This window comes from Argopecten irradians, chromosome 3 (assembly GCF_041381155.1).
Source record: "Argopecten irradians isolate NY chromosome 3, Ai_NY, whole genome shotgun sequence".
Lineage (NCBI taxonomy): Eukaryota > Metazoa > Mollusca > Bivalvia > Pectinida > Pectinidae > Argopecten > Argopecten irradians.
Genome location: NC_091136.1, coordinates 56810273 through 56827066, shown reverse-complemented (window position 1 = coordinate 56827066; position 16794 = coordinate 56810273). Strand labels below are relative to the sequence as shown.

The following is a 16794-nucleotide window of genomic DNA, read 5'->3' as shown; positions in this document are numbered from 1 at the left end:
CAGCGCCGTTACAAGTGCTCCTATTTACATTCATTCACTTGATAGACACGTTGGCTGGTAGCTAATCTAATAGGCTGGAAACAGATGCAGTAGATTAGAATTTAGGTGGCAAGTAACGAAGGCACTGATTGGCTGAAGCATCGGCAGCCCGACTAATTGTCCCCTGACCGACAAGATCGCCGACAACATTAGTGGATCTTTGATGTTCATACCCGATTCTGTTGTACAATGTGTTTGATCACGTTGTGTACTATTTAATTTTTTACAATGTATACATTCAATCACTGTATTAAAAATTCGTAATTGTTTTGTTTCACTTATTAAGCGAATGTTTTGAGGATGTTTTGTTCATAAATTATTGGCCATTTCTCTCGACTTCGGGGAGTAGTCATACTGTAGCGTAACGTTATGCATCTACCAACGTTCCAATAGATCAAACTTTCATGTGTTGGGTTTAGATCTATTGTATCCATTCTAATGTAACATGTAATGTCACAGCCGAATCTAACGTTAGCAGAGATTTAAATATTATATTAATTATATTTAAATCTCTGACGTTAGCTACAGTTGTACCTTCAGACTGACTTTTCCGCTGCAAGGTCCGTTTGGTGTGGAAAACAAATCAGGTACGGCTGACAATAGATTATGTCTTACCAGAATATATTCCGATCAAACACGGTTTTGATACATACCTGGATGTTACATGTAGTAGGGGATGTTATTCTGGTTGTAGACTTTGAGTTTGAATGCATTGCCTAAATATTTATAATTTAATTTGATTCATATTCGAGGTAATGTTCTCGGACGTTGGCGCATGCGCGGTGGCAGTTTACAAAATGTAAGTTGATTTTAGCCGAGAAATTGTCAACACTAGATTCAAATGCATCTCTCTGATTAAATACTGGCGACAAAGTTAAAAAAAATCTACGTCTACAGCTGGAATAGCATCCCCCACTAACATCCAGGTATGTGTCAAAGCCGTGTTTTATCGGAATATATTTTGACAAGACATGATGGTCGGTTGTACATTGTACCCGATTTGGTTTCACACACCTTGTGGTAAAGTTATAATTAGTCAGAAGCAGGTAATTTCTTCTGTACAATTTCTGACTGACTCTTCCGCTACAACAGTAGCTCTTTCCATACGTACTTCACTGATTAGCGCTGATTTAGAGTCTATACATGAGGTAATTAAAATGTATTTTTTTCATTTCTTTTTACATTATGAAGCTTACGATGCCGATAATTTTATGTAGTAATCGACGAAGGACATTTCCAACTGTTTTAACTCCGCCCCTACATTGAAGCGACAGCCAATGAGAGCCGTGCTTACACAGCTAATTGAATGTCGTTGGCAAACTGACTAGCTACCATGCAACCTGACTAGCTACAAATGTACCAATCAAGCGAACCACCTACTAGACTGGCCGTCACACGTACGCTTATTGTAACGGCGCTGTAAATGATTTTTTTTCATCAACAGCTCGATATCAACGGCTTGACTCATCAAGTCATGCTGCAGACATTTGTATTGGTGACTCCATTGGGCCTGCTGTTGATAGCAGCAATCCTGTATACATTGTAAACAAAACTAGAAACGACTCCAAAATGTTCAAAAGTGCATGGACCACTGCTTACTATAGTGATATTGTACAACATCAGAGTCTTGAGAAACCACAGACCTTTTCTCACCCAGATGGAATTCGATATTCTTTTCAAGTATTTTTGCTTTCGGGTATATTTCTTCCATCTACCACTCCAGCTGCAAATTTGCAATGTACCAACAGCTCTCCTTTATGCGTCATGAAATTTCCTTCTAGAAATTTACATTATCAGTTTTATGCCTTTTCTTCCAGTAGAATGTTTAGGTCATTTAGTAATAATCCTTACTATAAAGTGTATTTACTATCGTCTTCTGTATAACAGGGAGATGCATGTAATGGACAAGGTGTGGAGGCTGAGGATTCATTTGATGCTGTCATGGAGAATGTACAACACTGGCTGGACGAATTTTAGAGACAGGACAGGCCCCATGTTCCTAGTACGACCTGTTGTTCGGTAGTTTTAATAGATTATCTGCGATAGATTGTTTAATGATGATGGTTATCTGTGATATATTTACTGTTATTTGTTCTAAATGATAATAAATTATAACAGATTTACTGTTATTTGTTCTTCAGTAGAGATGGTAAATTATGCGATATTTACAGTAAATCTGGTTATTGGTCATCCAGACAAGAAATTTGTTTTGTACGTATCCACTTGATAGTCCTTCAACATACATTTTAAAGGTTCTTTACCTCCTACAATGTTTGTCGGATTACAGGTTCACTTTGGCAAGAGATTTTTATCTGCTTCTATTTGATTTCTTGGGTGTGTGTAAATCAGGACAAAAAACGGTCCTAAGTCCAGAATTAAAAATCTGGATTTCAGGTCGATTCGCCCATAATACTTCCGCGGCAAGTTTGATCAAATTTTATGCTCATTTTACACAATAATACTGATTTTGCATGAGGAATCAAATGTCATTTTAGAACAAATGGATTTTTCAAGACCGTTGGGTGAATTTCAAGGACTTTCAAGGTCTTTTCAAGGCCTGTGTCCACCATGTTCCCTGGGTAGCGGCTTCATTCAAAATCAAGATGACCAAACAAACTTCATATTGTTTTTTCTAAATTGCCAAGTGTGCCATAATAAATTTTTATTTTATCATCCATATCTCGATTATGAATCGCATTTCAGCGTTTCAGGCAGGAAAGAGACAAAACAGTGTATCCATTCTCACAAGTTACTACTTGTTTTATTGTACAGACAAGTGTTTTTTTGTTTTTGTTTCTGTAGATTGACAACAGTTCATTACATCCACCAAGGATCTGCATTAACAGTTTCTAGGGTAGACATACATTCCTTACATCTCCCCTACAATGTTTTGTTCCTGATAAAATTATACTACAAATAATCACAGTTGACTGAATACATCCATTCATTATCTCGCTTTTTCAGGCGTGGAACAGAAGGACACACATTAACAACTCATCAATACTAAAATGCTCATTGCATTTCCTTAAAATACACACTAAAATGAAATACATCGATTGTAATAATACATTTGTGTTCCGCCAACAAAATGAGGACTTTAAAGTAAGAAAATACACCGGCAATTAAGTCTTAACAGTTTAAGCTGATATGGAGTGATCAAGTAATTCTCAAAAGACAAATTGAACTCTTAACTTTCATTTTAGAGACAAAAACCAAAATAAAAATAAGAAAAATACAAAGCTATGAGATCAGCACAACCAAAACAGGTAGTAATTATACTGAAAGCATTAAAAATACTTTGACCCTTTTCATAATGATTTATCTATTAGGAATGACTATTTAAAATGAAATTATTTCATAGCATATAAAAGATTGCCTTATTCATGACTGTAGGTTTCCATAGCTTGCATTGAGATAAAGTATGTCCATAAATCATGTACATGAATACAAACACGGGAAAATCTCATCTAGATAGAAGTATACCAGAGTGGACATAATGTGGTCTAATCAAACAAATAGTAATCTTTTGATTATGTGGTCCCTACTGGTAAATATGTCCTTGTCAGTAATAAATAAATACAGCTAAACTAATAAACAAATGAAAGTTTAGAATACTTTTAGAAGAAGTTTTCAGTGTCAAGTAATTAAACAATCTTTTGATACCACATACCCTGCCTGCACTCTTGGATTACGCCAGTTTGGTGTAGGGCATCAAAAACTTACCAAGAACCACCTGTAGTAGATCCATTTGTAGTCTAGATTACAAATGTAAGTGCTAACCCAGGATGAAAGCCCACAAGTTCGCATTGCCACACTTATTGTTATCAATACTCCGAACATCACAGATATGCAGGACTAGTCAACTTATCATTGGCAAGGTGGCCAGACAATGTCACACTCAATGGTGCAGGCAGGTGGAACCCTCCTGTATATCGTAACTATGTGACCATCAAACGTGTAATCTAATAGAGCCACTTATTCTTATCGCTATGGATTTGGTTATATTAACACTGGTATTTGCAGTGAGTATTTCATTGCTATATCACAAGAATTTCAGTACAAATGACATGCAAAAATTAGAATTATCTTTTAACACGAAATGAGCCTATCCTGTTATACTTAATATATGACCAAAACATCCCTTGATTAAGTCGCATGCTTTCTGAATAATCAATATAAATGTGTTTTTTCCGATAATGCTACAATTTAAGTGATGAACTGACAAAAAAAGTTTGACAACATGTAAAAACTGCCTTGGTACTAATCCGTAGGATTAGAAATGTAATCTCAGACAACAGATTTGCATGGTATATATCATATGTTATCGATCAACTCTTACATAAAAATTAAACATAAAAATACCAGATGATTTGTTCACACAGGTGAAGTAGATTGCATAAATTGATAAGGAATAGAACTAATAAGATAGTGTGTTACAAGTCACGCAGGATTCGTTATGTATGATCAGAAATGCAATGTTAATTCGGTTAAATATATGTTATTATTGAAAGTATGGGATGTCGTGTGTCATGACTGTTAGTGAATATGTCAGAACAACTAGAGCACTTTGTGATTCTCTATAAACTACCAGTGAGGTGTCTCATGATACTGTAACAGAGAGAGGAGCCGCTAGTACATACAGAACTTATCTAAAAGAAATCAGGAACTTGATACAGTCTCGCCGCCACTCCAAATCACATATACCCTGGGTGGAATAAAGTGCTGACACTCGGCCTGAACCTTCGAAGATTTGCATAGTGGACAACAGTATGGAAAGGATACAACATAAGTCGGTCACATTTTCCTCTCTGAATCATACATCTGGTACTAACAGGAGCCAGGGAGGGAGGGAGGTCACTCATCTACAGACCAGTCATCCAAAGGTCAGAGGGGAATGTTTGACATTGTCAAGACACTTGTCAGGGATTTCACACATCAAATTTAGACCTAAACATCAACCCCATCTAGTGTACATCAACCATAAGACTGGGCAGTTGGTGTATACAATGGCTATGAAATCTTCAGATCTGAACCAGTAGATTGGATAGCCAAAAAGAAGGTTAAACGCTAAAAATATTAGGACTAGAAATATCCTAACAATTGTTCCCTTAAAGAATCACAGACGCTAACATATTACTTTTCTACAAAACACTTGGCACATGACTGAAATCCAGATGAACCTGTCGTCCTGAAGCCAGTCGAGACATCACACCAGGTAAATACCACAATATCGTAAACCAGAGGTTGAACAATTCAATTGAGACACTTCTTGACATCTGTGAGAACGACAGGCTGTATAATATGTCTGGATACAGGGCAAGCACAACCATCCGCTAAGTTTCCAGATCTTCAGCCTTGAATCTCACAAGTTCCTGCCACTAACTAAATGCAGTTACAGTCGGCGTTCTCCCAAGTTATTAATACTCCTGTCAATTGGAGTGAAGATATTTGAAAGTTTTATGTTTATCTTATCCTTAAGCATAACGAAACAGCCATATTTTGGCAAGTCACACATGTTACTAACAAATTTAACATGCATCACTTTCACAACTTACAACAACAATGTTGCGCAAGGCCTAAAGGTTGGCCAATAGCTCATGTCCACTCTCACTCACATAACAAAGAAGTCACATTCTGTTATCACTTTCAAGCCGAGTTATTCAAATGACAATAATAGTAAAAACTGATTATTGTTTTTTGTTACTATGAAATTTTCTTTGTGACAATCTGACCTATTATTTATCTCCTTATCGGGTGGTCGCTCTCCAATAAAAAAAATCATTGGTCCATATCAATATAAAAACATTCTATCAGACACATATACACACGCACACACATATTGTATAAAATCCTGATTGGTTCGGCAGTGAAGAGGGAACAACTCCGTCTGATATGTTACTGAAACCTGTCAGTTGAACATATCAACATGTATTTGATATTATAAAGTACATTTATATTTAATACATATATTTCCCCTTCACCTTTTCCACAGCCAGGCTTTTATACCAGTTCTGTACATGCAACCAAACAAAAAAAAATAAAAATTATAAATCTTACACTATGTACAATAATAAAATGAATAGATTAAAGATTTGTTTATATAATATTCATATCTATGTATAATAATTATCTACACACTACCAGATGCAGCACACAGCCCCATTTAACTGAGTTCTGACTCGCATCACATCACGTCACGTTCCTGGTCCTCGCAGTGTCCCAGAGCTCCTCTGAACCCTCCCTATAGGTCAGACCAGGGCCCCACATCCGTGTTTGTTAGCATGATTGTCCAGTGAAAGCAAGTAATAATGTCGACCATCTCTGATGTACTTTCTGCCAGGTTTGTGTCCAACGTATCAGTTGTTTCCCTCTGATGAGGTAGAAAGGAAATCATCCGATCGCTTATGAGAATCCAGAGCTTTTATCATAGTCATGTCATGTGGTAATTCGGACTTTCGACGCAACAGTGGTTTTTCTTTCGCTTTTTTCTTCTGTAGCTAAAAAGGAAAAAAATTAATTGTCATGGTTAACAAAAATATGTTCTCTTATTTCTTTATCATAGTCCTGATTAAACAAGGGATATGTTCACACCAAAAATAGGAAAAGATTAATTTCTTGTACAAGTGAGGAGCTGTTTGACTGATTCATGAGTCACTTTATATAGATTTATACGTATACATATAGTAGGATAATCAAGATTGACAGGCAAGCTACCAAATACAAATATTTATCCTTCATCATATGTGCCCTATCTTTAAATGAGATATTACTGTTTTATGATTAATATTATTATGAATTTGACTTCAAGATATTATGGGGGTTGAAAACAAATGCTCTCTCAAGACACCCACATTCATTTTGTTTAAAGCAGAAAATCTATCACAATAGGCTGCATACCTATCAAATCTTATAGAGTTATTGCAAGTAGAACCACCTATATGTGCAAGGACAAAATCTAAAATCAAAGTGCTGTAATTTTACAGGTGTGTTCCCTGTCAACCAGATATGTGTAAACAGGATATAATATATATGAATGCTAACTGAAAACAAATCATATTTTTATCCAAACAAATCATTTAAAACATGCACTAAATTGATATTTAAATATATCTGCTCCATATTAATTGTGAAGACTTGCATCTATTGGTATGAAAGTGTTTGTTTTGAAGTGTTCCTCTTTCTTTTTCCTTTGCTATAAAATTCTATTATGTAAGAGGAGGAAATCAGAAATGTAGAAATTGACGGTTAGGCAAGGCTGTTAGTTAAAGGCAGCAAAACGAAGGAGAAATATTATACAGAAGCTGAATCGTTGATTTTGTTTTTCTATGTAGATTACCTATAATGGACAACATTCTTTGAGGAATCTTATTTTCACTACAGATCTCTTAATTCACTCAATCAATGCTAAAACTCTCATTAAATACTTACTAAAGAAACTTTCATTAATAATACTTTAAGCATATTGTACAAGCAAAAGGAACCTAACATGATTATTTCTCCCATACTTCATAGGGATATCTTGTGGTTGCTAGGGTAAAGATAAATCTATTTTATACAGGGGTGTGTAAGACAGCTCACACACGCTACTCAATAACGTGACGTCATCAATACATACGGCGTAATTGCGACCCGCATTGTAGATGACGTCATCAATTTTGACGCATAACGACGTTCCTGCAATCATGGCGCGAAAAAGCTGGAAACCAAGTAGAATTTCATCATTTTTTCTACTAAGTATGGGAGAAAAAGAATCAAACATGGGTCTGTGAAGTGGACATGGATATCTCAACCCTTGTGAAAAATTTTGGCTGTCAACCCTCGGCAAGCCCGGCCAAAATCTTTCACTAGAGTTGAGATATCCATGTCCACTTCACAGACCCATGTAAGATTCTAAGACTGTCAGAATAGGCGAGTGAATGCTTATACATTTTTTTCTGTTCAGAAATCTCATACTAAAAAATTTCAATTGTTTATAGTACTGTAATTGTATAAAATAAAGACACTTTTTAGAATCCTTGACTAAGAGGAATATATGACTCTTTCATATGTACATATGTAGGATAGAACTATTCCACCCGAGGGTACAGAATTTTGGGTCAGAACCGAGGCTTGCCGAGGTTTCTGACCCAAAATTCTGTACCAGAGGGTGGAATAGTTCTATCCTACATAATTTACATATGAAAGAGTTATTTTCTCACATTGCTTGTGGAATTACTTATACGAAAAGTGAGGCAGCCATTTTGTGACAAAATCTTAACTTCTTAAATAATTGATCGATTTTAAAAATAAGAACACCATTCGAAAGAGCTCATCAAAGTTTGGTTTATATTAAAAATTTAAACAAGAAATCTTAGGTAAAACGGCTTGAAATGCAAATTAAACAAATGAAATGGTAAAGAAATCAGGCAAAACAATCGAAATGGCAGAAGAATGACGTCAACTTCGCCTGATATGACGTCATCTCATTATTTTTCAATTGTGACGTCACAGCTATGTAAGATAGATTTATCTAACATAGCTGTCTTTCATGGGACAATTCTATCTTACATGGCTAGCTATGTGAGAAAACCAGATCTTCAATAAAGAAAAGAAAACTTTCACTGCAATAAAAATGACAAGAATATGAAAACACATAACAATCTTCAGCGTGTTAGCAAGTGACACAAATCAAACAGGGCATGGTGAGAGGGATGGACCCAGCGTGATTACGAACTTTTCCAAAGTCGGAGGTGAGCATGTCCAATCCTTTAGCATCAGCGTGGAACTAAGGGAGATAAGCCAACATACAATCCACAAATGCCTACATTTATCCATATGTTATACAGTTTTACTATGTGAGGCTTGTATATATACAGCACAAGACACCAGGTTCTAGAACATGAAATCAGTGCCATATATCATGGCTTAAACTAGCTTGTATCTCAACATCGTGCACACCACTCATGTAGTTGTAAATTATAAACAGTTGTCTAACACATAAGCATTTTAAAAGAATTAACTTGCCTGAATCTATATGCACATCAATATATATATATGTTAGATTGTCTATTACTAATGACTCATTAAGACACACCGGTATGAATATTGGTGGGCCCTTGTTAGGCAAACACATTGGTGGGCCCTTGTTAGGCAATTGTTAAACATCAACTAGGATTGTTGATAATTGTAGTTACAGGGAGAAACAAGAGGCCCAGAGGGCCTGTATCGCTCGTCTGATTTGTAATGCCAATTAATGTCTTGAATACAGGATCTCTGAAGGAATTTAAAGATTTATCTCCAATTTGCCTATTGGGCTTCACTCTGTTTCTGCTCTAGGGGGTCAGAGCCAAAATGTATACAAATTTTGTTCCCCTTCCCCAGAGGATGTTTCTGGCAAAATTTGGTTACAACCCATGCAGAACTCTATGACTAGTAGCAATTTAAAGGATTTACCTCTATTTCCCCTTCTGGCCAGGTGAGCTAACCAAAGGGATCTTGGCGCCCACAAAAGATTGATCTATGTCTGACAAAAGAAAGAGAGATCTTTTCTCTGCTTTTCAAATTTAAACTTCTTTTTTCTGCTTTTCAAACTTAAACTTCTTTTTTCTGCTTTTCAAACTTTAAACTATCAAAATCCAAGATGGTGGTCAGCCATCTTGTTGACTGATTGGTCCCAAAATGTAATAGGCAGAACTAGGGCCCTAGTAGAACCTACATACAAATTTGAGAACGATCACTTCTGTACTTTCTGAGAAAAAGCTGTAACAAACTTAGAGTATCAAAATCCAAGATGGCCATATAGCAGCCATCTTGTTAATCGATCATTCCTAAAGTGCAATGTGCACAACTAGGAACCTAGGAAAACTTAGATATGAAGTTTGAGAATGATCCCTTCAGTACTTTCGAGAAATAGTGGTAGCAAACCTCAACTATCAAAATCCAAGATGACTGCCTAGCGGACATCTTGTTTTTTTCCTGATCTGTCCCAAAATCAGCATGACATTCCAAGGGCCTTAGGGGTACATAGATATGAAATTTGAGACAGATCCCTTCAATACTTTCTGAGAAATAGCGGTAACAAGCATTATTTACAGACAGACAACGACGACAGAAGACTGACCACGGACGAAAGGCGATTTGAATAGCCCACCATCTGATGATGGTAGGCTAAAAAGCACATCCAACCATATGGTTATTTGAAGCAGGATTCAAAGGCGAAAGATACTAAGCTTTCCATATTAGCTGCATGATCAGTATATGTTTAGTGTAATGGTTAAGGGCACCTATTATATAGTTAACTTTGTCTTAAAATGGTTTTCTTTTCATAAAGTAACTAGACCTGAATTAGTAATCTTTAAAGGCTGGAAACCCAATGATGTTGACTTATTACTACATGAAAATTTAGCTATCAAAAGTAATATTTTAGCTTTCTAAAAAATTCCATACCAAGAGGCTCACAGGTCATGTATTGCTCACCTGGATGTTTCAGCTAATACGACAAAAGTTAACAATAAATTGTAAACACTTTCACAGTCTTTGTATTTCGTTATCAGTCACAATATCACTTAACAATAACTGATATTCATTTTAGTTTCGGAACAAAATTCTTCTCTTTAATAAAGTCGCACTGACCATAGGTCTTTCTGGTCGTATCATTTTGGATTTCCTTCTGACCAGATCAGTAAATTATAAATACTTGTACCCGCCCCCCTCATAATTGACAATTTTTTTTAAAAACTTTTTTGAATATCATGCAATTCCGGCCAACATGTCAAAGTGAAAGCTTATCTTGATATTACTGGGAATAGTTTTGTGACCTCTATGTGATTTCTACTCATGCAGCATTACAAGATCACAATGATGACTGTGCGACTTTAACCAAACAATTACAGTCAGTCAATAGAGATAAAATTTTGTTAGTGAATAAATGTTAAATATAAAATATAAACTGTTAACTGAAAGCTACTTTGGCAATCATTGCCTTTAATAAGTTAATGTTGTTTAACAGAAAAAAAATATATTACTAGGGAAATAGTGAAAGCACAACATGATCTTTGTCTTGGAACAACACAACCATGTCAGAGGGAAAATCAAGTAAGGAATTAATGTTTCTTACCATGAGCTGCATGTGGAAAATGAAACAAAAACAAAACATACATAAGGTTTTCTCTAATCTGTTTGAAGCAGAACTGTCAGGTAATACACTCATCATTTTTTATAGAATTACTTTACTACAAGAAAGGAGATGTTGTAATATTATGCTTCAATGCGTCAGAAGTTTATAAAAAGGTTATAAAATGTGAAAGTGAAAGCTAACAAACAGGATTATTGAGAACAGGATGGAAATTTAACTGGTATAACTTGAATTTTCACTTTCAAATTGTAATATTTCTAGTTACAATCCTCAAAGGTGATACACCATGAAACCTCATCTGGAATGTAACCCAGTAGGAATTGGTGTTTCTGTGTGTAAGTACTTAAACAAGCATCTCTATCATGATCAGTGCCCATGATTCAATGCCAGCTTTAAAATGCAACATAAAATAATTTACACACAAATACTCTTAAAAAGAAAAGAAAAATTACACAATTTCCATCAATATAATAAATTTATCAACTGAAAAAATATCTACTAGGTAATTAACATTTTTTATTCTAAATCTAAAATAGCCTTAAAATGAATATTTCCAAAAATATAAAGAGCATGCAGTATCACAGGGCAACACTGCCCACCATCCCTCTACAGCACATGATTAACAAAGGGCCATAGAAGCTGTGATTTAATGACAGATTGATGGGTTCTACCTTGATATTCTCCTTTATTTGGCCATTAACTAATTTTAGGCACAGCCTATATTCATGACTAGATGTTGATAAGACATAAAACACTGAAAAATTTCAACTGCTATGTGTTCAACTGCCCATAATGATAATGATGATACAAAGGGCCCCAATGTTAAAAGTAATAGTTTCAAAAATTCCATGGATGAAAACAATATTAAATGGAATGTTAACTTATAACCAGTACAAAATGTCACATTTTTCTCTTTCAAACACAACTTCATTGGTTTATAAATGTAGTATAAGCTGGTGAGCTGGCGACATTAACTCAGAATCAGGAAGGCAGTTTGATAGGAATCAGAATCAGGAAGGCAGTTTGATAGGAATCAGAATCAGGATGGCAGTTTGATAGGAATCAGAATCAGGAAGGCAGTTTGATAGGAATCAGAATCAGGAAGGCAGTTTGATAGGAATCAGAATCAGGAAGGCAGTTTGATAAGAATCAGGAAGGCAGTTTGATAGGAATCAGAATCAGGAAGGCAGTTTGATAGGAATCAGAATCAGGAAGGCAGTTTGATAGGAATCAGAATCAGGAAGGCAGTTTGATAGGAATCAGAATCAGGAAGGCAGTTTGACAGGAATCAGAATCAGGAAGGGAGTTTGACAGGAATCAGAATCAGGAAGGCAGTTTGATAGGAATCAGAATCAGGAAGGCAGTTTGACAGGAATCAGAATCAGGAAGGCAGTTTGATAGGAATCAGAATGAGGAAGGCAGTTTGATAGGACTCAGAATGAGGAAGGCAGTTTGATAGGAATCAGAATGAGGAAGGCAGTTTCATAGGGATCAGAATGAGGAAGGCAGTTTGATAGGAATCAGAATCAGGATGGCAGTTTGATAGGAATCAGAATCAGGAAGGCAGTTTGATAGGAATCAGAATCAGGAAGGCAGTTTGACAGGAATCAGAATCAGGATGGCAGTTTGATAGGAATCAGAATCAGGAAGGCAGTTTGATAGGAATCAGAATCAGGAAGGCAGTTTGATAGGAATCAGAATCAGGAAGGCAGTTTGATAGGAATCAGAATCAGGAAGGGAGTTTGACAGGAATCAGAATCAGGAAGGCAGTTTGATAGGAATCAGAATCAGGAAGGCAGTTTGACAGGAATCAGAATCAGGAAGGCAGTTTGACAGGAATCAGAATCAGGAAGGCAGTTTGATAGGAATCAGAATCAGGAAGGCAGTTTCATAGGAATCAGAATGAGGAAGGCAGTTTGATAGGAATCAGAATCAGGAAGGCAGTTTGATAGGAATCAGAATCAGGAAGGAAGTTTGATAGGAATCAGAATCAGGAAGGAAGTTTGATAGGAATCAGAATCAGGAAGGGAGTTTGATAGGAATCAGAATCAGGAAGGGAGTTTGATAGGAATCAGAATCAGGAAGGCAGTTTGATAGGAATCAGAATCAGGAAGGCAGTTTGATAGGAATCAAAATCAGGAAGGCAGTTTGATAGGAATCAGAATCAGGAAGGCAGTTTCATAGGAATCAGAATGAGGAAGGCAGTTTGATAGGAATCAGAATGAGGAAGGCAGTTTGATAGGAATCAGAATCAGGAAGGCAGTTTGATAGGAATCAGAATCAGGAAGGCAGTTTGATAGGAATCAGAATCAGGAAGGAAGTTTGATAGGAATCAGAATCAGGAAGGCAGTTTGATAGGAATCAGAATCAGGAAGGCAGTTTGATAGGAATCAGAATGAGGAAGGCAGTTTGATAGGAATCAGAATCAGGAAGGCAGTTTGATAGGAATCAAAATCAGGAAGGCAGTTTGATAGGAATCAGAATCAGGAAGGCAGTTTGATAGGAATCAGAATGAGGAAGGCAGTTTGATAGGAATCAGAATCAGGAAGGGAGTTTGATAGGAATCAGAATCAGGAAGGGAGTTTGATAGGAATCAGAATCAGGAAGGCAGTTTGATAGGAATCAGAATCAGGAAGGCAGTTTGATAGGAATCAGAATCAGGAAGGCAGTTTGATAGGAATCAGAATCAGGAAGGAAGTTTGATAGGAATCAGAATCAGGAAGGCAGTTTGATAGGAATCAGAATCAGGAAGGCAGTTTGATAGGAATCAGAATCAGGAAGGCAGTTTGATAGGAATCAGAATCAGGGCAATATAGACTGATTATATCGCTGTCAATATCACATTAACAAATACAATGTCATAACAATTATCTGAAGGAATGCTACTGATTAGCTTAATACACACTGATAAACATATTGGATCAAATGCTGCACACCTATCAGGTAATACAATAGAACATTTCGGTAACCCCAGTATTCAGACAGGCAGTTAATTATGTTAGTGTATATATATGCCAGTATCAACATAAAAACAACACTGCTGTTCACAAAGTGATATCACTGTGGAGAGAGTCGAACCATGGAAAGGCTGTGCACAGAATAATAATTAACTTCAAAAGTGACAAATGGAAGAAAAAAATTCTGATATGAGAGTGAACCATCTCCAAAATAATTCCAACAACTAGAATTAGTTTATTAGATATAACAAATAAGTGACATTAACCTTTCAGGCTGAATTGTTGTCTTTTCTCCAAATCGAACTGAAATTCATTTAACAAGTTTTGTAATTTGAAACATCATGGGCATCATTCAGCATTTACAGAGTTAGGTTGTTTTCTTGCATAAAATCAAAGTCAAAAGTTTTAGACATGGATACACAACAGAACAGAAACTTTTACGTATAGAATACACTGTGTGATAAGAATAGGGATTAAGCTGTTATATTTATAAAGAATGGTTGTTTAAGGACAACACCAATCTTGGATAAAGGTTAGTGAAATGCAAATGAATGCCTTGCTATCACTGGTCCCGGGGCCACAGAGTCAAACAGTGGACATGCTTTGGGCCTGTCGTACATGTCAGTATAAACTCCATGCACAAGGTTTTCTTCTTACCTACCCTTTTGAAAAATATTACTAAAAACTGTCATATTCTGTCAAGACAAAAAATAAGTATGTTCAGATTCAAGTTAGACATTGGGAGGTGAAGTTGGAGGTAGCAGCAACAGGATCATTCAACCCTCCTAAGGTAGCAGCTCTATTATTGGGTTTCTACCTAACGTTCTGTATACCAACAGGAATTGTGTACACCTGAAACACTTAACTACACTGATGCATCTTTGCTACATTAAAGATGCACTATCTGGTTCTACATTTAAAATTGTATCCTTAATGCTGCCAGGACTAAAATGATAAACAATAGTAAATACATGTATATGTAGTAAAAAAAAAAAAAAAAAATCAGCTTCCAAAATCAAATCAAAATGATGGACAAAAACCAACTGTAAATACCAGATAAAGGTATTTACTTAACTAAGAACAATCTAAAACCTCTATCTGGGAATGGACAGAATTAAACTACAACACCCAGCACTATAATCAAATTTTGGGGAAGAGAAAAAACAAAGCAACTAACAACTAAATAGAAACACTGAGCTAACCACAAAATTGAAAACTGCACTGACTAAAATGTGTTGGGAGAAAAAATACCACAAAATCTAAAGCACAAGTTATTTTTTTATGAAATTTAAGTATGAATGAAAATAAGAGAAGAAATATATTACAGATAAAAATACTGACTTATACATTCTTGAGCCTATAGGACAAAACAAAATAGAAGAAATTTTAAACACATGAATTCAACCATCAGTTTTCCATGGTCATACTGAAAATGAATTGAATATTTCATTAAATTTTGTGAAGTTGTCAGGATGAATAACCGCAGTGCTGTATGAAAAAGCTTGCATTCATTCTACAAGCATTTTTTAAAAGCCAGGTGAAAGTCTCTAATGTAATCAGTGGGGATGGGTCAATATTTTTGCATTTTGATGAAGTATTTTTCCTAATCACAATGTTCTTTCTCCATTGAGTTACACTTGATGTACTGATATAAACAACATAAAAGGGAGTGGTAGAGGAGGTGGCACCATTGTAGTTCTGCATGAAATGATGGAGAACATTAGGATACAGTCCCAATGTGGATCCCCACCTTGGGATTGAGCCAATCCCACTTTATATGGAATAAACAGTTCAGACAGACTTGCATTTCAGGCGGAGAGAAAGATGGCAGCAAACAAGAGACCAAAAAGATTGAAAATTCTGAGAATTGGAGACAGAAATGCCCACTGGCATACAAAGCACTGCCGAAGTAGAGATATTCCTGAACCATCACCACACACTTTCTACAGAAGTGGGCTATTTCTGAAACCACAGAGCATGACAAAAAAAAGATGTTCAGTATTATAATCAAATTCATATTACCTCTGTTTTCTTGCTAATTTTTTTAGCATTACTTGCTTGTATCTATTAAAATCATTAAAATGAAATAAGTTCAGTTTGTTTACGATTCAGGTTCCAGTTAACGGGAGTGTGTAAAACAAAGCAAACAGAGGAAAATGATGAAGTGTGATGTTTAGCTGTATAATGAGAAAAAAAACATGAAAACATAAAGCTCCCTGACACGGATGCTCCATAGCCCACCACCTCACAATCAACACACAAATATCTTATATACAAATAAGAAAATTCTGCGTTGTCCGAGATTAACACGCTGAATGATATAATTGTTTATTTCAAAGAAAAATAGACTTATACATCGTAGCATCCTTAACATTTTATAACAGCTCTGGTTTCAACAGTTCTGGTTTTGATTATCTCCATTTTATTTTACCATACACCCCTTGTGAATTTATCCCCTCTCTGGATTCTTTTGTCTGCCTATGATGTTGTGTGTGTATACATTAAGCCCTTCACCAACATGTTTACATAATCCCGACTCTTCCTTCACTATCTCCTATCTACAAACAGTATATCTTCTAACCTAACATGTCATTGGTTAACTTATCAGCTAATCCTAACACCTGTTACATGGGGAGGCTGCGTCCAACACCAGCACAAGTGATAATGTGTTAAGACTGTCCACAC

General features: G+C 35.9%; 2 protein-coding genes across 19 annotated transcripts in view; one reads left to right on the top strand and one right to left on the bottom strand.

Moving 5' to 3' along the window:
• Positions 1 to 2497, top strand: part of LOC138319175 (uncharacterized) — a 41702-nt gene extending 39205 nt beyond the window's left edge. For 2 of the 5 annotated variants that reach the window (XM_069262125.1, XM_069262122.1), the window contains exon 14: positions 1927 to 2296. In XM_069262125.1, the coding sequence (XP_069118226.1) occupies positions 1927 to 2016 (90 nt within the window). In that variant the 3' untranslated portion in view covers positions 2017 to 2296. Of the gene's footprint in view, positions 1 to 3 lie in introns of all 5 variants that reach the window. The other 3 variants (XM_069262123.1, XM_069262127.1, XM_069262126.1) reach the window with 3 other exon arrangements.
• Positions 2498 to 2774: 277 nt separating this feature from the next.
• The window catches only part of LOC138319177 (serine/threonine-protein phosphatase 2A 56 kDa regulatory subunit delta isoform-like), a 40933-nt gene continuing 26913 nt past the window's right edge, over positions 2775 to 16794 (bottom strand). For 3 of the 14 annotated variants that reach the window (XM_069262129.1, XM_069262128.1, XM_069262135.1), the window contains 2 exons: positions 16132 to 16173; positions 2775 to 6536 (listed from right to left, as the gene is read on the bottom strand). In XM_069262129.1, coding sequence (XP_069118230.1) covers positions 6396 to 6536; positions 16132 to 16173 — 183 coding nt within the window. In that variant the 3' untranslated portion in view covers positions 2775 to 6395. Of the gene's footprint in view, positions 6537 to 8773; positions 11141 to 14355; positions 14413 to 14510; positions 14805 to 16131; positions 16174 to 16794 lie in introns of those variants that run through there. The other 11 variants (XM_069262131.1, XM_069262140.1, XM_069262134.1 and 8 more) reach the window with 6 other exon arrangements.